A 25,412-nucleotide genomic window follows, 5' to 3' on the forward strand; every position below is an offset into this window, starting at 1 on the left:
TTTTTTGAAAATATTGCTCCATTCTGTTACTCCTTGTTCATATTCTTCATATGATACCCAACTAAAGGACATTTTTGATATATTTATATTACAATCATACAATTCTTTTGCGCTTGTAATGGGATGTTCATGTTCTTTAGCTAAACTTGCATTTCCTGCCATTCGTTTTAATATGCCACCAATTGCATCGCATGGGCCTTTACCATGAGAAGTCGCAAAAAATGCCACTCTGCATCGACGTTATTTTTTGTTGCAAAGTTTTTTCTATTTTTATATTGTGAGGCAGCTCCATCAGACATTAATATCGCTTTTTTCAACTCTATTGTTGTTTTCAAAAAACTCATTAATTTGGCAATGAACACCTGAACCGCAACAGTATCATGATGGAGTACTTCCGGTATTATGATGAAGCTGATATTCTTAAGTGTTCCAGATTCTGAATAGTAAACAACGAAGGAATGAATGGTGGCTTGACTATCATTCCAATAACTACACGAATCACAAATTGATAAAGACGTATTAAAATGAGCTTGACTGTTCAATATTTTTAATTTTGCAATAACGTTTTCGTTTAATTTGCGTAAGCTTGATGAGCACCGATGATCAGGAAATGGTTTACAGCATTTGGGCTTGGTGTATTCCATTTTCACTTTATTCATCTTCACAAAATGCAAACTGTTACTAACACATCTGGAATAGTGCAATCGTATTTATATACGAAAACAGATATTATAGGTGACCCAGTAGTTATTGGTTGCGTACTTCACAAACAGTTATTATTAGTAAACAAGTAGGTAGTGTTGCACGACAAACATATTATTATATAAAACATTTTTATAAGACATTCGAACAAACTTATGATGTATATAAAATATAAGGTGAAACTAGTTCTGTAAAGTATCTATGTCATAAAAAATATGTTCCTAAGATAATAAAACTCGAAAATAAATATTTGATTCTTATCAAATATCTTAAATACCAATATAGTTCACTTACGAGGAAATATGAAGACAAATTGAAAATGACAGAAGCGTTAGTCACCTTTTCGACCGCTAGGTGCGCCACTTCTGATTTTGTTCTACACGACATGCGAAAAAGAGTAACTTTTGACAATAATATTACCCTAATGGGTACACTGAAAAAAATGCACATTTTATTGTGAAGTGGACTCGGCCGAATATTTTATAAAAATAAAGTTCGCCTATGTATGAGGCAATCCATGGGTGGTGTTCCACGGTTTGAACGATTGTCGATCTCCGACAATATTTTGAGTTGTAAAATGGCGACTTCCGGTGACTGGAAAACTGCCGAAAATGATCAAATACCACCTAATATGGGTGTTGTTTTTTTAACTAGAATGACGCTCAGAGGCCAGAAATTGTCTCCAAATGCCAGTTTGAAATCCAAGATGGCGACTTCCCGTGTCTGAAAAACAGCAGCGAATGACCAAATATGGGTATTTCCGCGATTGTTATGATGCACTGAAGCCACAAATCGACCTCAGACAACATTTTGAATTGTAAGATGGCGACTTCGTGATTGGAAAAGAAACGAAAATGACCAAATACCACCTAATATTGATGTTTATTAAACTAGAATGACGCTCAGAGGCCAGAAATTGTCTCTGAATACCATTTTGAAATCCAAGATGGCGACTTCCGGTTTCTGAGAAACAGCCGGATATGACCAAATACCACCTAATATGGGTATTTCCGAAATCGTGATGATGCACTGAAACCACAAATCGACTTCAGACAATATTTTGAGTTGTGAAATGGCGACTTTTGGTGACTGAAAACTGCCGAAAATGACCCAAAAACAACCAAATATGGGTGTTTCTTTAACCAGAATGATGCTCAGAGTCCAGAAATTGTCGCCAAATGCCGTTTTAAATCCAATATGGCGACTTCCGGTTCCTAAACAACAGTGGCAAAAGACCAAATAACACTCATTAGGGTATTTCCGTGATTGTTATGATGCACTGAAGCTACAAATCGACCTCAGACAACATTATGAATTGTAAAATGACGACTTCCGGTGAATGGGAAACTGCCGAAAATGACCAAATACCACCCAATATGGGTATTTCTTCAACCGGCCGATTTCCATCCAATATGAGATGCTTCGATACCAGAATGATACACAGTAGCTAGAGTCGACCACAGACATCATTTTGAATTCTAAGATGGTGGCTTCCGGTTTCTGGAAAACAGCTGAAAATGACTAAATAACACCTATTATTGGTGTTTCTTAAACCAGAATGACGCTCAGGGGCCAGAAATTGTCTCCAAATGCCATTTTAAAATCCAGGGTGATGACTTCCGGTTTCTGGAAAATAGCCTAAAGGGACCAAATACTACCCAATATGAGAGTTTCTTTAACCAGAATGATGCATGGAGCTAAAAATTGACCTCAGACACCATTTTGAATTGTAAGATGGCCACTTCTGGGAAACAGCCGAATACTACTGCATATGAATATTTTCGTAATCGAAATAATGTGGACACCATCTTGAATTCGAAGATGACCACTTTCAGTTTCTGGAAAACAACGAAAATAACTGAATACCATCCAATAAGAGTGTTTTCGGAATAGAGGTGATGTACTAAAGGCAGAAGTCGAGGATGTTGTCATTCCGATAAAACCAATAATTTCAAACGATATAAACAAATCGCAAGAAATCAATGAATTTGGAATGTTGAAAATTATTAAATTAAACACAAAAATAGGCGCTACGAAGTTCGCCGGGTCAGCTAGTAAATACATAAATGTACTGGTTAAAGCAAAGCTGCAAGTGATGAATACGAAGATTAGAACTCGAGACCAAAAACATTCGGAGGGATAAAAAAAAAACAAAAAATACTTTCAAAACGAAGAAAACTAAACATTAAATAATAGTTTTCGCATAACAGTTGTTATCACTAATTATGTTTTTTTTGTTGAAAATCTTTTATATATCATATAATAAAGCTTTTAAACCAATTACAACATTATGTGTATCCATACTTAAATTGGTAAATTGATAGAACATTCAAGTGTTATCTAAGCAGAAAGTTGCACAACAATCATATACGACTATTGACAACCACTGTGAGGTTTCACCTTTTATCTTTTCCACGAGGTAATTGAAATATTCATTTAAGTGTACACTTCGTGGCCTGATTATTGAGCTTGAGCTTGACGGCCGCAAATTTCATAATTGCTTCCTGTGATGGATCTGAGCTAGTGAAGTTACACAGGGAACCACGTCTATAGCAACTTGGGATTAGTTTACCATTTACCCGTCGTGGCCTGATTATTTGAATATTTCTTCTTCGTGCCTCGATAAGCTACATCTATTATATTATCAATATTTAACTCCCGGAATGGCGTTAGTTTGACATACAAACAATATACGCACGAAATCTACAACATATTTTTTTCTGTGAAAGTATGAAATTGAGTCAACTAAATCTAAAATTGAGTAAATTCAGTTTCGTGTGTGAGAATGTCACACGCTCACAGAAATTCAACAACAATGCACAGTGGTACAGTAAGGCAAATTAGGCCGACATGAATTTTTCGATGCGATTTTGTGGTTTTAGAGTAAATTTTTTTCTTAAGAACCTGTTTCTTATATTTAGTTTATTTTTTATGTGCAAATGAAAATCAGGGTGGTCCTGAAGTCGACTAAATAAAAAATCTATCTTATTTATTTGCAGAAATAAATGTATACATTCATCGGCACAGTTCACAAAATTTATACAATACTTGTTCTTTCAAATGATACCAAAAAATATTATTTATGTTTGCCCTAAACGGAGACATCAATATTTTAAAAGGGCCTATTTTTAAAATAGAAATAGTGAAAACTCTTCATCTGTACGATATATCGACAATGTTTTTTCGTCAAAATTTGCGTATTTTTGATTAAAGTTACCGAAGAAAACTTTGTTTTTAAATTTGAATTGAAGAAATAGAGCGAAAAGACTGTTTTTGGAAACCAAATTTAATGTCAACAAAAAAGTTTTTTACAAAGTTACTTAAAATTAGTTGATCTACAAGTTTGCCAAAGAATGTTTACAATTATTTATGCACATGAAAACAAGTTAGTTTGTTTTTATTTCGTTGATTTTAAGACCACCCTAATTTTCATTTGCACATAAATAGAGGACTATGTATAAGAAACAACTTTTTACAAAAACTATGGCTTTAAACCGCAAACTAAAATCGCAACGAAAAGCTCATGTCCGCCTAAAATGCCTTACTGTACCACTGTGCAATGAGTTTAGTTACCTTTTTCACCACAAGAGGGGGTGTTCCCTGTCTGTCTTCACGGAAATATATGGGAAATTCGAGAGTGAACTATATTGTTATTTTAAGATATTTGTTCTTATGTATATTTATATCACTGAGAACATTTAACTCTTTTCTTGAGAACCGTTCGCCCAATCGTTTTGTTGTCAAAGAATGAATTGTTTATTTTTGATGAGGCATTCCAATGAACGAATGGTTTTTGCTAGAGAACCATGGACAAATTAAGAGAAACGTGTATTTTCCTAAATAATTATAATTTTTCGAGCTTAAATTTAAAATAACTCGAAAACCGATGCCTTTAGAATGTTTACTACCGAGAGCTTTTTGATTCAAAATGACTCTCTGCATCTTTTAAGGTCATCAGAATACAAATATTTTGGAAAATTTTTAAATTAGAATTTTTATAAAAAAATTAATCTACCATAAAAAAATTATTTTTCATGTCTCCATCCTGGACTTTTTTTTAAAAGTTGCGTATTAACGCCAAGTTTCTTTAAAAAAAAAATCAACTCTTTTTTTTTTAAATTGAAATTTAATGTTTATTTTTAATTTTTTTTGGTCAAAAAAAAATTATTTTGTACAGTGTATATTTTTTTTATGGTGCATTTTTGATTCCCTACAACTCATTCTCAGACAGTTTTTCTATACAACCAACGGTTTCTGGGCTACAATGCTTCGAATAAAACCTATGCCAAAAGGCATACGCCCTTTTAGAATGTAACTCATGGGTGTGAAAAATCGCTCCATCTGTGGAAAATGCTCAGTTTGCTAAGCCAAATACGTGTGCAAAGTTCCATTCAAATCAAAAATGGTCGATATTCGACCATCGGTGATTTGGCGCGATCTTGCTCATATATTTCAACAACTACTTGATATCTTGAGAGTCGTGACACGAACCTATGATATTGTGATTATTAGGCCATTTCGTGAATTATTTTGAATATTGTTAATATGCATATTTCTTTTCTCAGCATATTAACCTTTGCATGCGACGAGTGAAAAATGGTTTTAGAATGAAAACTGCAGTCGCAGTTGAAAAGAATATTTGAATACAGCCAGCCGGGGGTCTATTAGAATCATCAACGCCACCAGTTTCTATACGACTTGGTAACAACAAGGTAGCTTAGCATATTTTGCAATCTTTCAAATCTTAGCGTAGAATTTAATACCCTTTGAAATTTACTAGACAAACCACACACACATTTGTGCGTAGCCCCAACAACATTTTTATTATTCGTTGGTTGAACTTGGTTCCGAAAAAGAGAATATAAGAACTTTCAGATTTTTTTTTTCATTAAACCACACACATTTGTATGTGGCCCCAACAGCCTTCATGGTGCATGCCGTTATATGATCTAAATATGTCACGAATGTCACAAATTTCATATGTTTCAAACTTATCAATAAATTGCAAATAAACGTGAAAAAGTTGATAATATCTAAACCTAGTAACTGCTAAAGCATGAGCATGAGCATGATTGACCGCCCGCGGTTGCTACTCCGTTATTGCCAGATCAGCGGTAATTACACAGAGAACCAATAGATGATGCTAGGGACCAACATGCATCCTTAATGTGTAAAAACTGGTGACCTTAATCTGTTTATTAGGCAATACCAGCGCCGGCCGCATCCGAATGCAGGTCAAAGAAGGAGTTTGTATAGGAAAATGTTGACGTGATATTCGCTTTATGGAAGCCGAGAACACCTCTGCACTTCCAGTGCGTCTTGAACTGTCCTACAGATCAGACGTTTTTTCGGTTGCTTGTGGACTGGTCTTTGACTGCCTATAGCTTTAAAGTTTGTGTTTTTTCAGTGTGTCTTTTAAAGACTACCTGAAAGTTATTTCCCATCAGTCTTTCTCAAGACTACCTACTTTTGAATTTAACATTTGTTTTAACTTTTTTCGTATAACCTGAAATGGCTGGACGGAAAAAGAAACCTCGCATCGCTGCGGGGAGGAAAAGAGAGGCAAGAAGCTGGTGAAATGGAAGTTATTAATAATGAAACTATACAAAATATAAAATCTTTGAAAAAGGAGAAAGTTCCACCTATTGTGGTAACTATTTCTTCTGAATTTAATATATTCAAAAAGGAACTTTCAACGTTTGTTTCTGACGTTAAAGTTACCTATCAGTTCAAGGTTGTCCTGAAAGGTCTCACCAACGATCAAACCGTTGATGAGATCAAACTTACTTTAACAGAATTACTTGGCATAGCCCCTACCCAAGTAATTCTAATGAAACAAAAATCACGAGGCGAAAACAGTCAGAGAACTGGAATTTCCCTTGTTAATTATTTAATTCATTTTAACCGCAATGAGGTTAACAACTTAAAATTTTTTGAAAAAGCACATGCTTTGTATAATGTGCGTGTAAAGTGGGAAATTTATAGGAAGTATGGCGGAGGTGAAAAGAATATCACCCAATGTCGTGCTTGCCAACGTTATGGCCATGGTTCCAAATTCTGTAACATGGACCAAAAATGTCTTAATTGTGGAGACTCTTCTCACAAAAAGGACACATGTCCTGTGAAAGAGAGTAAAAATTTTCGCTGTGCGAATTGTAACGGCAACCATATGTCAACTTTTTACCAATGCCCAGTCCGTTCAGCAATTGTTAAGGCAAGGCAAGGTAAACAAAATTCAATTTCTCAATTAAAACCAACTTCAAAACAAAATTCTCCAAGCGTACCAGTGACACATAGTTTACCTACTCCTTTGCATACCCGTTTAACTTATGCACAGGTTACAGGTAGTTCGAACATTATACCGCCTAGTGTTGGTAGTTCGAAAATGACCGTTAATATGGGTAAACAAAACACGCTAGAAAATAATCGTACACCTATCACTCCAGCTAATATTGCTACCGAAAATATTTTTTCTAATGTCAACTGCCTATTACGGCAGGTAAACTTTCTTTTTTGCAACAGGCAATGTTCGATCTTATGAACGCCATGTTGCAGGCAAAATCAATGTTTGAAGCCATTCAAATAGGCACAAATTTTACTACTAAAATTGTTTCTAATTTAAAATTTAGCAATGATTTTAAATAAAACAATTAAAATATTAAATTGGAATGCTCGCTCATTGAAGGCCAATGAGAATGAGCTTTTTAATTTTTTAACAGTAAATAATGTGCATATTGCAATTATTACTGAAACATTTTTGAAACCTAACATAAAATTAAAATATGATCCCAATTACGTGGTTCATAGATATGATAGGATTCAGAGTTCCGGCGGTGGAGTTGCAATTGTTATTCATCGCCGAATCAAACATCGTGCTCTTCCCCATCTTGAGACGAAAGTTATTGAAACTTTGGGAATTGAAGTTCAAACTGAACTTGGGATTTTATTCATTGCCGCAGCATATTTACCATTTCAATGCACACGCGAGCACAAAAATTATTTTAAAGGTGATTTACAAAAACTCACCAGAAATCGTTCGAAATTTTTCATAATCGGCGATTTTAACGCTAAACATCGTTCATGGAATAATTCTCAAAGTAATTCCAATGGCAACATTTTATTCAATGATTGTTCTTCAGGATACTATTCTATTTTGTCTCCGAATAGTCCTACATGCTTTTCTTCTGTAAGAAACCCTTCAACAATTGATTTGGTGCTAACAGATCAAAGTCATGTATGTAGTGATTTGATCACACATGCTGACTTTGATTCTGACCATCTTCCAATAACTTTTTCTTTATCACATGAATCAGTTTTAAACCCTATGAGCTCTGTTTTTAATTATAACAAGGCTAATTGGGAAAGATACAATACTCATATTGAGAGAAATTTCAATAATGAGCTTGATTTGCGAAACGAAGTGAATATTGATTCCGCTTTGGAAGCATTAAAATGTGCAATTGTTGATGCCAGGAATTATTCTGTTCCAAAGGCTCAAGTGAAATTTGATTCATCAATAATTGACGAAAATCTTCAACTTCTAATTCGATTGAAAAATGTCCGCAGACGTCAATATCAACGTTCTCGTGACCCTGTTTTTAAAACTATTTATAAAGATTTACAGAAAGAGATTAAGCATAGATTTACTCTTCTGAGAAATCAAAATTTTGAGACTAAAGTTGAAAAATTGAAACCATATTCAAAACCATTTTGGAAGCTGTCGAAGATTCTTAAGAAACCTTCAAAGCCTATTCCAGTTTTAAAAGATGGTGAACGTTTTCTTGTATCCAATGAACAAAAGGCTCAAAGACTTGCTCAGCAATTTGAGAGTGTTCATAACTCAAATTTGAATTTTGTGACTCCAATTGAAAATGAAGTCACACGTCAATTTGATTTAATTTCTTTCAATTATTAAAATTTTCAAAAATATGAAAGCACCTGGTGACGATGGAATCTTTAATATACTAATCAAACATCTCCCTGAGAGCACAATGGAATTTTTAGTGAAAATTTTCAATTGCTGCTTCAAAACTCATATTTTCCCAAATTATGGAAAAATGCAAAAATTACTCCCATTTTAAAACCGGATAAGAACTCAGCTGAAGTTTCAAGTTATCGACCAATCAGTTTGCTTTCTTCAATAAGTAAACTGTTTGAGAGAATCATTCTTAACAGAATGATGTCACACATCAACGAAAATTCAATTTTTGCAAATGAACAGTTTGGATTTCGCCATGGGCATTCCACAACTCATCAATTGCTCAGAGTTACTAATATGATACGAGCTAACAAATCTGAAGGTTATTCCACTGGATCTGCTCTTTTAGATATAGAAAAAGCATTCGACAGTGTTTGGCATAAAGGTTTAATTGCGAAATTGCAAACTTTTAATTTTCCAATTTTCCTAATCAAAATTTTAAAAAATTATCTTACTGATCGAACTCTGCAGGTTGTCTATCAGAATTCAAAATCTGATAGATTTCCTGTCAGAGCAGGTGTAGATTCAGTCTTGGGTCCAGTCCTGTACAACATATTCACTTCAGATCTTCCTGATTTGCCTCCAGGATGCACAAAGTCATTGTTCTGCGATGACACAAGCATTTCCGTAAAAGGAAAAAGTCTTCGTGTCATATGCAGTCGATTGCAGAAAAGTTTAGATATTTTTTCTTCCTACTTGCAAAAGTGGAAAATCTCTCCTAATGCTTCTAAAACTCAAATGATAATTTTTCCGCATAAGCCTAGGGCTTCTTTCCTCAAGCCAAACAATAATCACGTTGTCAAGATGAATGGGGTTATTTTAAGTTGGTCCGACAAGGTTAAGTACTTGGGACTAATTTATGATAAAAAACTTATTTTCAAAGAGCACATTGAGAGTATACAAGCCAAGTGCATCAAATATACGAGATGTTTATATCCTCTCATTAACAGGAATTCTAAACTTTGTTTAAAGAACAAACTTTTGATTTACAAACAAGTTTTTAGACCAGCAATGCTTTATGCTGTACCGATCTGGTCAAGTTGCTGTTCAACAAGGAAAAAAACGCTCCAAAGGATTCAGAATAAAATTCTGAAAATGATTTTGAAGCGTCCTCCTTGGTTTGGTACACTCGAATTACATAGACTTACTGGTGTTGAACCATTAGAAGCTATGTCAAATAAAATTATTAACAATTTTCGACAAAAATCGTTGCAATCCTCAATTGCTACGATAAGCTCTCTTTATAGCCAATAAGTTAGCAATTAAGTAAGTTGTAAGTTTACTTCCCCTTTTCTGACAAGTAGGTTTAAATCCCTACGAATGATAAGTCCTAATTGCGAAAGAGAACAAATCCTAACAATTAAAATTACAAATTTCTAACAGTGTTGAGAAGTCACCATTTGTGATTGGACACACATACTCATTATTTACTAATATTTATCATAAATACTTAAGCTACTAACAAATCCCCCCTTAAAAAAAAAAAACCTCTGCACTTCCACGAGAAATCACTGGGATGTTGGAGAAAGGGCAAGGTATACAGCAGGGTTCGTTTTGGTAAACGATGCGCTGATTTCGAGCGTCGGGTTCTTTAGAACAAGTGTCGCGCCATTACATCCGCCACGATAATGATAATGCGATTCGAACTGATTCAGTTTGACAATGTAACACCGCAACAATGAATCGAACGCAAGGATACTGGATCTTTGACCGAATTGAGACAACTTCAAATGATTGGATATCTCCTCGTAAGGTTATCCTCTCTATACCGAAAGCTATTGGCGTTGGTGATCTATCTGAAAATAAAACGGCCTCATGAAAGGTATAAGCACGGAGCAGATCGACTAACGACGTCTATCGTATTTACTTCGTCTGCTCTAAAAAGAAAACGATCCCGCGAAAAACACACCTGAAAAACGGAATATAAAAATGTTGCGCGCTTATTACGGAAACGAACCATGAGTATCTTTCTTGCCAAACACCGCTATCCTCTGCGTACGACGCGCGTGAAGTAGCCTTTGCCACTTGTAGCAACCAGCTATTTGTAATCCCAAGTACACGTCGGCTGACGTGATTCTTTGGAAGCTATACATCGCGTTTTCGTTAGCTACGATATTTATCGACCGAACGAAATTTTCGGCTAAATGGTCACTGTGAGACATGAACAAGTATTCTGGGTATACCCCGCGAAATCACTTCATTTCGAAAACGTTCATATGAGCAAAACTCTCTCGAGCCGGTTTACACCGAAGCATTACGCACGACCGCTAATTTCCCTTCTACCGACGCAGACGCTCGGGGACACGACATTTCGATGCGAATGTTACCTATTAAATAGAAAAATTGGCAAAGTTTCATGCATACAAAGCCTTAATTATTCAAAAACGCGGATATCCAAATTGGCCAGTATATTGAGTTTATTAACAAAATGCCGAACTAGTCAAAATTGGAACACAGTATATAAACCAAAAGCAAGAAAAATCGAAAAAGTGAAACATACACACTTAGCTATACAGTCGTGCATTCATGTAATCCCTATTTACAAAACTTTTAAATAGTCATTAAAAAATCAATGATTGTTCAAAAGCTAGAAAAATCTTGAAATGAAGCTTGACGAAATACCAACAAAATTATGTGAAAGTTTAAGTATTTAAATCTTGAAAGTATCAGAAAAGATTTTATAAAACTAGCTTATATTTGCTATTTCCCGGAAGATATAAAAATCTACTCAAGTTACGAAAAAGAATCACTCAACCACTGAGCGAAATGATAAAATAAATGTTTTTTTGTAAATATAAACACAATGCACTTATCTTATACACCGAGTCAGCATTCAGCGCACAAAGCATTCCGTTACTTTTTTTTTTTCACCACTCGCACATAAACAATCACACCGTTTCCTTGGTGATTGTGAGCACTTTCGAGGAAGCGCTCCGCCACCGGATGAAATGGCTGCTTCCAGAAATCATCATATAATTTTACTGGATCATGTCTGGCACAATGTACACTAATCTTCACACATTTATGATTCCAGCTTTCATTTCAAACTGCATAACAATATTCATAACTACATTTTTTCTCTGCAGATGGACGGTCCTAAAACAGTGATAAATGAAAAAGATCCATGCACAACGAATAAAATGGGGTTTGTAATTCTCTTCAAGTTCTTAGGCACTTAAGCACGAGAAACCGCAAAAAAATTGCGAATTGACACTAAAAAATCACAAGCGAAATCTTTTTACATTCACTCGCGGTCGCAGCTTGCTACGATCTCTCTAAACCTAGTAACTGCTAAAATGTAAAAAATGTCAAAAAAATGTAAAAAATGGCAAAATATCAGACATTTCCCAAAAATCAAAAATTTTAAATATGTTAAACTTGTAAAAAAGTTTAAAAATGTAAACAATGTTCTTGAGTCAACAATGATCAAAATGCCAATGAAGTTTTTTTTTGTAAGATTTGGACCATTATTTTGATTTTTTGTGGTATGCCAATTAAGTTAAATATCAATGTTTTTGTTTTGTCTTGTTGTGGCATGTCTTACAATACCAGTACCCTACATAAATTTTGAATTTGTATTTATATCCGCGGGCTTTACACTCACGGATACAATTCCTCAGTCAAAAGCAAAGATTACAACTGTATCTGAATTGGTCTTCTTTTCGAAGTATTCAAATTTAAATATCTCAAACATTTATCTTTAATATAGCTTTTTTTTTATCGAAACGTTACGGCGCTATACATCTAATATTGCTTTGATTAGCATTACATTTTCATATCCTGTCGAACTTTTTTTTTAAAAATTGTTTATTTGTCCTTAAAGAATGCCTATATTTTCTGCAGTTGTAATGGTCATCGCTAAATAAAATCAATAATCCATCTATTTAGAAAGTCTATTGATTCTTGAAAAAATCAGATATTTTTTGCTTCTCAAATAAACATAAAATTATTACCAATAAGAAATATCTAAAATCTAACGACTACACCAACTTAATTAACAAAAATTAACACTCTGATCTGCCACTCGGTGCGCATCACAGGGCAGCGCCCTCGCCTGTTTGCATCGATCGACAGACCGAGTGACGCTCGCTGCTTGGCCCGGCCGGCCGGCCAAGTCTTCTGGTTCAGTGTGTTAACCGGGCGGCATTTTTTCGCTGCTGATGCCGCCTCAGCACAGCACAGCGGATGACGACGATTTACGACCGATCGATTGGTCTCTCTCGGTGTGCTGTATAACTGTATAATAGTAATTTACAATTTCGTGTTTCGTGTCGTAACGCAATCAAAGCCAACGTCCGGTCAGTGAAAGGTTTTTGGGGTTCTATTATGTAATAATGTACGTTGGCAACTGCATTGTGAACTTGAAGTTTTCAGGTGAATGTGGGTTAAAAGTTTGCAAGAATCTCAATAGACTTGCGTGCACGTCACGCAACGAACCCGATCGTATGGGAAGTTTTAACTTACCGTAAATTTTACGCATGCTGCTGCCATCGTTGTTGCATCGGATATCGTGCGCTCTAGGTTGAAATAAGTCCTGGCTCCACCTGTTCTGTGGAAGCCCCGCTCTGCCTCTACTTGGAAGGAACTTTCTGTTTCCGATCGCTTGATTCGCGTGTGGTTTCGTACGTTGTTGTCACTCACCCTCAGTGGGACTGACGGCTGTGGTTTGGCCGCGGATCAATACTCATCTTGTGCGCTTCTAGTCTGTCTGAACGAATGGCCGGAAAGAAAAAGAGAGAAGAAAAGAAGCAAAGCGAAATCTTTTCCACTGATTAGGCTGTTTGGATACGGATTGCATTTTGAGTTCGAGTTTCAAAGGAAAGCCATGCACCGAAAGATATGTTTAACTACTAGCAGCAGTGCGGTGAATAGCGTGATACGAAGGGAGGTTTGTTTGCGCAAAAAAGCTGTTCGGCACGGAAAACCAATAGAAGCGCAGGTGCATGAATGGACTTACAAATGAGCGGAATTTGGTACGTTTGTAAAAGGAACGTGAAGCCGGAATGAATTTTAAATGGAAGAAAAAAATTCGTAAAATGACCATTTTCAAACATTCAATAAGCCATGAAATATGATTGCTGTTTGGAACAAGGGGCGTTTGGAGATCACGGTTTTGAAATCGATCATAAATCGGTGTTATAACAATAGAACCGCCTATTTGCATTTGCGGTATCGTATGGAGAGTTGCTTTTTCCCCCCAAGTGGGGGAGAAAAATTGGTTCGCAAAACATCACGAGTTTCACTTTTAGTATGCGACGCGAGTAATCGTTTAGCTGAACGTTTTTTTTTTCTTCTTTCTTGCAAGGCGTTGATGATGATGATGTCGTTGTGACGAACAGGCACTTGGTTTACCCGATTGCGATCGTGTCGTAATTGCCGCCGTTTGCGTCGGCTTTCTTTCTTCCGATTGACAGGGGGATCGGTTGGTTGAGTTGGGGTCTCGTGTGCCCTGTCTGACTATAGGCAATGTGCGAGTGTGACTCCACTTCTCCACTTCTGAGATGTTACGTTTCGAAAGACAGTCGATGTAATTGCTTTCGATGGTTTGCCATTGCCACTGCGCCAACCCGGTTCGTGTAAACAGTTTGTGTGAAAGTGGTCACGCTTAAGCATACGGCACATACGCAATAGGTGCCGAATGGGGCCAGTTAGAATCCGGTCTCGTCATGCCAATTTTTTTAAAACAAATCTTATTCAACTAAAACTTGAACCACTAAAACAGTTTTTCTTACTTTAAAACTTTTGACTAACTAAACAAAAACAAATCTTTCCCTTGGGAAACGAACTAATAACAATAAAGTATAATCAGCGTCTACTATGATCGGGCTGAATGAAGTGCTGGGTATTCATCAAATCAGCACATGACAGTTGAAAACCACCACGTGGGTCGCTAAGCTTTCCCCTCGACAATGGTAATTGTTGAAATTGCAGTTGAAGGAGCCGATTTTTTATTATGTTTGTTTAGCACACGACCTGTCGGAAAATTTGAGTTCATTATGTAATTTAAATCAATTTCACTCCAACATCATAATTGAAACTGGATGGAAACTTTTAGTTTTATCGTCTTGGTCCTGCAATTGCAGACTACTTTTTATTAGGCTCGTTACTCACTTCGTGATTATCATGTGTACACAACGTGTCTGGTTTACGATTGACATGAAATTAAACTTCAAATAGTGAAGTAATTTGTGCTGAAAACTATTAGGGAGGACCGATGCAGTTGCTTTCAACATCCTGTAGTGTAGAGGGTTTTAATGCTTACAATTCCTAATGACTCAATTATGGAGGGAATTGTGTGTTGAGTAACACACTTTGCTTTATGGAATTAATGAATTAGTTATGCGGAATTTACAATGGTTGAAAGTTAGCTATCGACATCCGGGAAAGGTTGCGGGAAAAACCGCTATCTTCATTTATTGCGTTTTTTGACACAAGCATTTTGTCTATTTTCGACCAAAACATCGGGAAAAATCTAATTACATGTCTGAACAAGAGTTGTGTTATAGCAACGAAGACGCGATTACAGTTCCAACCACGAACCAATTGAGGAAACTGGTGTAATTTTGGATCTCCCATCTAAGTGGATAGCACCGTCGTATAATAATTTTGTTTTGTGGAAACTAAACTAACTTTTTTTAAGGACGACCACATACTTCTATTCAAGTTGTAAAAAGAAGAGCTTGAGGGTGCTATTTACTGTGAGGAACTGTTGGCGTCCGCAGTCACTTTACAAACGAGTAACGAACGTCGTTTTCGTCCAAAACTGGCATTCGATTTGGATTGGATTTGGATTAGATTTGGATTGGATTTGGATTGGATTTGGATTGGATTTGGACTGGATTTGGATTGAATTTGGACTGGATTTGGATTGGATTTGGATTGGATTTGGATTGGATTTGGATATGATTTGGATTGGATTTGGATTGGATTTGGATTGGATTTGGATTGGATTTGGATTGGATTTGGATTGGATTTGGATTGGATTTGGCTTTTGATTGGATTTAGATTGAATTTGGATTGGATTTGGATTGGATTTGGATTGCATTTGGATTGGATTTGGATTGCATTTGGATTGGACTTGGATTGGATTTAGAATGGATTTGGATTGGATTTGGATTGGATTTGGATTGGATTTGGATTGGATTTGAATTAGATTTGGATTGGATTTGGATTGGATTTGGATTGGATTAAGATTGGATTTGGATTGGATTTGGATTGAATTTGGATTGAATTTGGATTGGATTTGGATCGGATTTAGATTGGATTTGGATTGGATTTGGATTGGCTTTGGATTGGATTTGGATTGGATTTGAATTGGATTTGGATTGGATTTGAATTGGATTTGGATTGGATTTGGATTGGATTTGGATTAGATTTGGATTGGAATTGGAATGGATTTGGATTGGATTTGGATTGGATTTGGATTTGATTTGGATTGGATTTGGATTGGATTTGGATTGGATTTGGATTGGATTTGGATTGGATTTGGATTAGATTTGGATTGGATTTGGAATGGATTTGGATTGGATTTGGATTGGATTTGGATTGGATTTGGCTTTTGATTGGATTTAGATTGAATTTGGATTGGATTTGGATTGGATTTGGATTGGATTTGGATTGGATTTGGATTGGATTTGGATTGGATTTGAATTAGATTTGGATTGGATTTGGATTGGCTTTGGATTGGATTTGGCTTTTGATTGGATTTGAATTCGATTTGGATTGGATTTGATTTGGATTTGGATTGGATTTGGTTTGGATTTGGATTAGATTTGGATTGGATTTGGAATGGATTTGGATTGGATTTGGATTGGATTTGGATTGGATTTGGATTCGATTTGGATAGGATTTGAATTGGATTTGGATTGAATTTGGATTGGATTTGGATTGGATTTGGATTAGATTTGGATTGGATTTGGAATGGATTTGGATTGGATTTGGATTGGATTTGGATTGAATTTGGATTGAATTTGGATTGGTTTTGGATCGGATTTTGATTTTGTTTGGAATGGATTTGGATTTGGATTGGATTTGGATTGGATTTGAATTGGGTTTGGATTGGATTTGAATTGGGTTTGAATTGGATTTGAATTGAATTTGGATTGAATTTGGATTGGATTTGGATCGGATTTGGATTTGGTTTGGATTGGATTTGGATTTGGATTGGATTTGGATTGGATTTGAATTGGGTTTGGATTGGATTTGGATTGGTTTTGGACTGGATTTGGATTGGATTTGGATTGGATTTGGATTGGATTTGGATTGGATTTGGATTGGATTTGTATTGGATTTGGATTGGATTTGGATTGGATTTGGATTGGATTTGGATTTGATTTGGATTGGATTTGTATTGGATTTGGATTGGATTTGGATTGGATTTGGATTGGATTTGGATTGGATTTGGGTTGGATTTGGATTAGATTTGGATTGGATTTGGAATGGATTTGGATTGGATTTGGATTGGATTTGGATTGGATTTGGATTGGATTTGGATTGGATTTGGATTGGATTTGGCTTTTGATTGGATTTAGATTGAATTTGGATTGGATTTGGATTGGATTTGGATTGGATTTGGATTGGATTTAGAATGGATTTGGATTGGATTTGGATTGGATTTGGAATGGATTTGAATTAGATTTGGATTGGATTTGGATTGGATTTGGATTGGATTAAGATTGGATTTGGATTGGATTTGGATTGGATTTGGATTGAATTTGGATTGAATTTGGATTGGATTTGGATCGGATTTAGATTGGATTTGGATTGGATTTGGATTGGCTTTGGATTGGATTTGGATTGGATTTGAATTGGATTTGGATTGGATTTGAATTGGATTTGGATTGGATTTGGATTGGATTTGGATTAGATTTGGATTGGATTTGGATTGGACTTGGATTGGATTTAGAATGGATTTGGATTGGATTTGGATTGGATTTGGATTGGATTTGGATTGGATTTGGATTGGATTTGGATTGGATTTGGATTGGATTTGGATTGGTTTTGGATTAGATTTGGATTGGATTTGGAATGGATTTGGATTGGATTTGGATTGGATTTGGATTGGATTTGGATTGGATTTGGCTTTTGATTGGATTTAGATTGAATTTGGATTGGATTTGGATTGGATTTGGATTGGATTTGGATTGGATTTGGATTGGATTTAGAATGGATTTGGATTGGATTTGGATTGGATTTGGATTGGATTTGAATTAGATTTGGATTGGATTTGGATTGGATTTGGATTGGATTTGGACTGGATTTGGATTGGATTTGGATTGGATTAAGATTGGATTTGGATTGGATTTGGATTGGATTTGGATTGAATTTGGATTGAATTTGGATTGGATTTGGATCGGATTTAGATTGGATTTGGATTGGATTTGGATTGGCTTTGGATTGGATTTGGATTGGATTTGAATTGGATTTGGATTGGATTTGAATTGGATTTGGATTGGATTTGGATTGGATTTGGATTGGATTTGGAATGGATTTGGATTGGATTTGGATTGGATTTGGATTCGATTTGGATAGGATTTGAATTGGATTTGGATTGAATTTGGATTGGATTTGGATTGGATTTGGATTAGATTTGGATTGGATTTGGAATGGATTTGGATTGGATTTGGATTGGATTTGGATTGAATTTGGATTGAATTTGGATTGGTTTTTAATCGGATTTGGATTTTGTTTGGATTGGATTTGGATTTGGATTGGATTTGGATTGGATTTGAATTGGGTTTGGATTGGATTTGAATTGGGTTTGAATTGGATTTGAATTGAATTTGGATTGAATTTGGATTGGATTTGGATCGGATTTGGATTTGGTTTGGATTGGATTTGGATTTGGATTGGATTTGGATTTGGATTGGATTTGGATTGGATTTGAATTGGGTTTGGATTGGATTTGGATTGGATTTGAATTGGGTTTGGATTGGATTTGGATTGGATTGGGATTGGATTTGGATTGGATTTGGATTGGATTTGGATTGAAATTGGAGTTCGAAAATTAGCGTGGGAAATTACCGTTTATATTTTCAAAAATATTTGGGTTTATTAGGCATTTTTAAGACTTTTAAAGATACGTAGAAGGTAAATTATGAATCGTGCAATAAGTAGAAAAAAATCTAATTACAATACATGTGAAGAAAAAATATTATTTTGTAGTGCTGTAGAAAAAAATGAAAAAAAGTTCACGATATTGAGCTCTCGTATCACTGAACACAGGAGGCAAAGTCAAGGTAAAGACAAAATCCCGTTCATATCGTCCTAGACTCCAATTACATTCCCCGTCCAATTTATCGTCTGCTGCGTAATGTAAATTATGCGCATTGGTGCTGGAGTACTGGTCGATCTTAACTGATAATAGGTTAAATCCGACAAATAAAATTTGACATATTAATTTTATCGAGCAGGATTCAGTTCCACCCTTGCTGAGTTGTTTCTACGGTGAATTGGTACTCCAGCAATAGCTATAACTGTGTTCCAGCAACCTACAACATTATATTCGAATGGCTTTAGGTAAAAAGAAGAGGCTTCTTTCCAAGGTTACCAATCATGTGCCGCGTCACACCATCAAAATGATTATTACAAAATGAGTGAAAATTATAATTCTGATTCTTAAATCATAATCCGATTGACATAAAAGACTAAGCACAGGAGAAAAAAGTAGTTTTACTTTTATATTTTACGAATTTTTCAACATTATTCGAAAAATGTTGTGAAGATAAGCACACTTCATAACCAAGGTAAGTCTATCGTCTAGATTATTTATTTTTGAATAGTATGCCAGCTAAAAAAATCTTTTTGTGTACGCAATCCATTTTCACACATATTTGTATGATTTAAGTAAGTATAAGTCGAACAGCTCCCAACGCAATGAGAATGAATTAGATTAGACTGGACTGAAATTTTCACATAGGAATTTTTCATGTTACCTTGAAATCCACAAACAATATGCAGTTGCTTTCGGGTGTTCAGTTAATATCTATCTCAATCTGAGTGTAACACCTTAAAGAGCTGTGCTTATTAACAAAGTCTAGTTCACAGCACTGCACTTGATAAATCCAAAGAGCTTTGGCTGCGTGAATGAACGAATGTGTTTTCTACACTTTCATGTACTTTTTTTTCCACAAACATTTGTTTGACACGGCACACGCTTCCATGTGTTTGGCAATTGAAATTCATCAAACTCAAACCCATCAAGTAGTGCCCCGTAAAAAAAAAAAACAACAAACAAACAACTCAGTTCACGCCTGATTTCTTCATTTAGTGTAATTCATTAGAAGCAAAGGTGGAAGGAAACCCCGCTGTAAGAGGTACTTCGAAGGTGGTAGACAAACATAAACCGCTCGTACAAAATACTATCATACATAATACTTCCCGCACTGCAATGTCAAATTACGCCTACCCAACCGCGCACCCGTCACCCCGCCTTCTGTGATCCAATTCAAACGAAAAAAAAAACAACACACGTCGTGCCACAGCACACAGCGAGCGCAGCTCGTAAAAGGAAAGTGAAATTTCGTGCCAAACCGGTGGAGGAAGCCGCGCGCTTCGCGTCACAACAGAATCGCGTACATGCGTCGTTATGTCATTGGAACTTTGCACGGGGTTGACGAAAACTATTTCCGTAGTTAAATGCAGGAATGTCGCCAAAATCAATTAACGACTGCGTAACACTCATGACAGCCAGCCAGTTGAAGAAAACTTGAGCGGTTGATTTTTCGTTTGGTCCTCAGCCCAGACCGGCTGGGCTGCAGATGTCTAATGTTTGTTGTCTAGTCGTCTAGTCGCATCCCATGCGACCACAGCTAGCTAACCGGTTTCAGTCTTATGCGTGAATGCGAAAAAAGCGCCTGCCCAGTATGGAGGTTTAAAATATTGGAGAGAAAAAATCAAGTTGAATTAAACTGGTTGAAAGATTTACTTTTACTATCAGTTTGTAAGCCTTGTTGGTGCCCGATCGAGCGAGGTGTTTACAGCGAAAAATTACTCCGGCGGCGGAGGGTTGAGCAGCCGATTTATCGGCCACTATGCGCAGGTGGTCAACGTGATCACTTACCGATAGAGTGGCTTTTTTTTCTCTCTACTCGATAATCGCAGCAGACGCGTGTCGTCTGCATGCTCACATGGCATGCGCGTAAGGCCAACAACGCCGTGAAACGTTTTGTGTATAATCGAAAGCTTGACCAGCTGGTGTTAACTGGCAAAGGCTTGAAACGAATCGATGAACTGAGATTATTTATGTGGGAAAAATCGAAAAATCTTTTAGTGGGATCTAACTGTAAGCTTTAATTTCGAGCAGATTTTTTACTAGCTCGAAAAAAGTTGTTTTTCTCTGAATCGCATCGCAGTACACATGGAGATTTTGCACGCGAATTTTGTTTTCTCGCGTTTATTGTTTCAGTTTCTGGAATTTTTTTTTTTTGCTGTCAACTCTCGTAGATACAGATTAGTTTTGAATATCAAAATAACGATTCGACAGTCAACAGAGAGAAGTGATATTTTATGAGTGTATCTATTTTCTACAATATTGGTAAGGAGACAGGTTTTGTATTTTGTACTGCATTAACGACGATCCGAGTGTGTCTCAACCATAAAGGTGAGATCATTATGAGTAGAACATGGTGTAACGATTTGACCAAAAAGTAGGCGCGGGGTGAGGAAGCATTTTTTCACGTTGGAGGGTTGAAGACGTAGCATCACTACACAACAGCGAATAACAAAAGAACAAAAGCGAGTAGTAAATACACCAAGAAAAATTTTTCTACAAAATTTTATGAAGGCATATTTTTTTCAATATCCGCATGGTATAATATGGATGCGGATGCGAATACGGATGTCAATTTTCATGCGGATGTTCCGCATTTGCGGATGCAGATGCGGATATCCGTAACAGCCCTATTTACAAGTTTGCACAACATTGAGATATCTAGGTTCAGCGGGTGAAGTCTCGCTACACGTGCATTGCGGCTCTTGGTTGTATATTCCACTGCAACAACGCATATAACTTTTGTCTAATGCGCGGTCATTAGACACAAAAGGTAATAAAATATTGCTCTGAAGTAACAAAATCTTGCTCGTTTGTGTTGGGTGTAGGCACAGAACAGATATGCAGCCTTGAACAAAACTCTGCTGCGAATCCTAGCCCACGCTTTCGCATTCGTTACTCGCTATTGTATCCTACATTGAAACAATTCGCTTCGATATTTTGAACATGCAACAAACATCTATTCTTTATTTGCTTCGATGACCAGACAAAAAGGTGATGTAAAGCTGTAAGAATGTAAAGCTACGTAATTATCTAGAGGGGGGTCCTGATTTTGTGACGAAATGCTACAATGGGGGAGGGGGGTGTCAAAAAAATACCCTTAAAAAAAGCTACGTCATTTATGGATGTTCCCTTATTAGATCTAACATTGTGAGTAATGCATACCCGACGCGCTATACACAGCACTGCTTGTGACATTAGGTACTATGTAAAAAAACGATTGTCAAGATATTCGGTTTTCAACTCGGGCAAAAATGAAATTCATTAAAAAACATATTTCAAAAAACCATGGTCGTATGCTGGTGGTAATGTACGATTATCACGAAAAGGCACTCTCGCTATAGCAGTACCGGAGAGAACAAAGAATTTTCTCGACGAAAGAGCGGCGAAGGTCGCACAGTCTTTTTGCTTTTCTTCACCACGAGCAGGTATGAATGGTATGAGTGTAATAAAATTTTGAGTGTAAAATGCGTCCTCTCCACCGCTAGATGTCGATAATAAAAATAAAGAGATTTTGTCACGTTGTTGGTTCTTTAGTTGAACAGATATGGTGTAGGTCAACGCGCATGGTGTCGACTTGCTGACATTTTTGTTTGTTTACCGCGCACGATGGATGAGTATCGCGACGTCGTAGTAAATTTATTTGCGGCACGCAAATCAGGAGTTCGTACAATGCCACACAATGTCCGAAATGATCAGCTATAGGCGCCGATGTTTGCCAGCATTCTGTCGTCCCACATAAAAATCCCGCGATTCCAGAATTGAATATTTTACTATTGAAAAATGTAGAGCCTTATTTTGAATGCAGATTTCAATCAGTTAGAAATTGAAAACAAGGCCAAATATCATCCAATAAGAGTATTTTTTAACCGAGATGATTTTCAGAGGCTGCCATTTTGAATCTGAAAATGAAGACTTCTTATATCTGGAGAATAGTTGAAACTGATCAAATGCCATTCAATATGGGTACTTTTTAAAATTAGTGTGATACCTAGAAATTTGAAATCGACTTCTAACAGAAATTTTGAAAAGCTTAAATAGACAAAAGTGGTGTGCTCGAAGAAAAAATCTATGAAGCGAATTAATTTCGAGAAAAAAAATATAAAAAAGTGAGAAAATTGATTCAGGGGAAAACCTCATGGATGAATTATAGCCTAAAATATGAGGAACAGAAAACAAAACTTATACAAAAAATCGTCCAAACATAGAATGAAAGCGAAAAATGTCACGGAGGGGAATAAAATTGCAAAAAAAAACATTGACATTGGATAATAAACACAGGAAAATAGATCGAAGAGAAAAATTGGCGCAGAAAGTAAAGTTACCAATTCTTCAAGAATAAATTCAACAAAGCGCCAGCAGAAAAAAAAAAGTTAAAGAAGAGAAAAAATCGATTTCGGCGGAGATACCGTTCAGAACACAAAATGGTGCAAAATGACGGACGAGGAAAAGCTTAAAAAATGAGAAAAGCGAAGCCGAAATCAGACAAAAACGGGAAAATTAGAAAATTGACAGAACAAAAAAATTCATAGAGGGAAACAATTTGCAGAAAAACATTACTGTAGACAGTGAACGTCTAATCATTAATTTTGAAGAATAAAACTGATGAAAAAGTTCTCGTTAAAGACAGAACAATAGAAGAGAAAAGAAACGAAAAAGGAAGAAAAAATTCGATGAAAAAGGAGGTACGATAAGCTTAAAACAGTTGGAAAAGGAAGCGAAAATTAGTCAAAAAAACAGGAGGGTTGTGTGCAAAGCCACGACCGCAAGGATGAAGTAGAATACTTTCACAAGAAAACCCGGCTGCTTGCGTTTCAGTCATTTTTTAATTTGTCGTTCAATTCAATATCGGATAAGATACCGATCACATCTTGGCGTTATCACTGACAGTGCGAATAAAGTATTCCTTGTGATATAACAAACAGTGAAAAGCTGATTTAACACTCAAAACTAGATGGCTCATGTGTTGTCAAAATGAGTCAACTTTTCATTGAATGCATTTACCAGTGCCCGCTATCGCACAGAGACTGCATTTCACTAAAGTGCCTCACTACATCAGCTGCTATCGATGCTAAACCCGCTGCAACTGCTACGCTATCCGTAGCCATGCTAATGTTTTGGCCGCTATACGCTACCATTGGTATCCGCTGTCCCTGCATCAGCTGGCCCAGCTGCTATCGATGCTGAGATCCGCTGCAACTAGTGCACTATCCATTGCCATGCCACAGCTGTGGCCGCTATCCGCCACTGCATTGCTACTGCTGCTGCTACTGGAAGACTGCTGTTGTCGCTGTCTAGAACTATTATGAGCGGCTTCGACTGAAACAGGCTCTTATATAGGGATGAAAAACCTATCGATAGTTATCGATAGTAATAGGAAAACATCGATAACTATCGATAGCCATTTCAGTCGGTAACTCCCATCCTTACTCTTATACAGCAAACAGCAAATTTAAAATGGCAAGGTCTATGATTCTGTCGACCGTGCTTGGAAAGCAATCATATTAACGACTAATCAGATCATTCGAATTTCGCGCTTCAACAAGGATTGACCATTCTCAATAATATAGTTGCTTGTCATGATTTGGAATTGATAATTTTTGAATTTTGAATTTTTGAATTTTGAAAAATTAATTTTCATGCTGATAATGAAAGCTTTTCGGATGTTGTTCTCATGACTGAAAGAAAAGATAATTCAGTACGTTCTGAGACACGGAGATGAAGCCAAATATATATGTTCCAAATTTCTTGAAAGTGTAAATTGATTTAAGAGAAAATATTAACTCTTCAATTAGGTTTTTATTTCATTCTGAAAAGGACAATTTGTTGATTGATTCAATGTCTGATAAGATGCCGATCACATCTTTGCGTTATCACTGGCAATGCAAATAAAGTATTCCTTGGGGGAAAATAAACACTGAAAAGCTTTCCAGAACGTTCTTTTCATTGGATGCATTTGCTAGTGTGCCTGCTATCGCTCAGAGACAGCATTTCACTAAAATGCAACACTGCATCGGCTGGCCCTGCTTATATAGATGCTTAGACCAACGTCAACCGCTGCGCTATCCCCGTTGCCACAGTAGTGTACGCTTCCGTTGCCATTGGTATCCGCTGCCCTGCATCACCTGGTCCTGCTATCGATGCTGAGACGCGCTCCGCTATCCGTTGCCATACCACAGCTGTGGCCGTTGTCCGCTGCACTGCTACTGCTGCTGTATCCACTGCTGCTGCTAAGGGAGGACTGCTGTTGTTGCAGTCTAGAATTATAATGAGCGGCTTCGGGTGAAACAGGCTCTTATATAGGCCAAATAGCACATTTCAAATGGCAAGGTCTATGATTCTGTCGACCGTGCTTGGGAAGCAATCATATAACGACCAATCAGAGGCCGAAGTTTTTGTTTTGACAAGGCTTGACTATTTTTAATAGTACAATAGTTTGTAAAATAAAATTACAATTATCTG

The 25,412-nt window shown here is 36.5% G+C and overlaps 1 protein-coding gene across 8 annotated transcripts in view; it reads right to left on the minus strand.

Annotated features, from left to right (window-relative positions):
• LOC129729742 (uncharacterized) overlaps positions 1 to 25,412 on the minus strand; it is a 46,004-nt gene that overhangs the window by 16,002 nt on the left and 4,590 nt on the right. For 5 of the 8 annotated variants that reach the window (XM_055688550.1, XM_055688547.1, XM_055688544.1 and 2 more), the window contains exon 2: positions 13,145 to 13,388. In XM_055688550.1, coding sequence (XP_055544525.1) covers positions 13,145 to 13,171 — 27 coding nt within the window. In that variant the 5' untranslated portion in view covers positions 13,172 to 13,388. The remainder of the gene's footprint in view (positions 1 to 13,144; positions 13,389 to 25,412) is intronic. The other 3 variants (XM_055688548.1, XM_055688546.1, XM_055688545.1) reach the window with 1 other exon arrangement.

The sequence above is a fragment of the Wyeomyia smithii genome, chromosome 3 (assembly GCF_029784165.1).
Source record: "Wyeomyia smithii strain HCP4-BCI-WySm-NY-G18 chromosome 3, ASM2978416v1, whole genome shotgun sequence".
NCBI lineage: Eukaryota > Metazoa > Arthropoda > Insecta > Diptera > Culicidae > Wyeomyia > Wyeomyia smithii.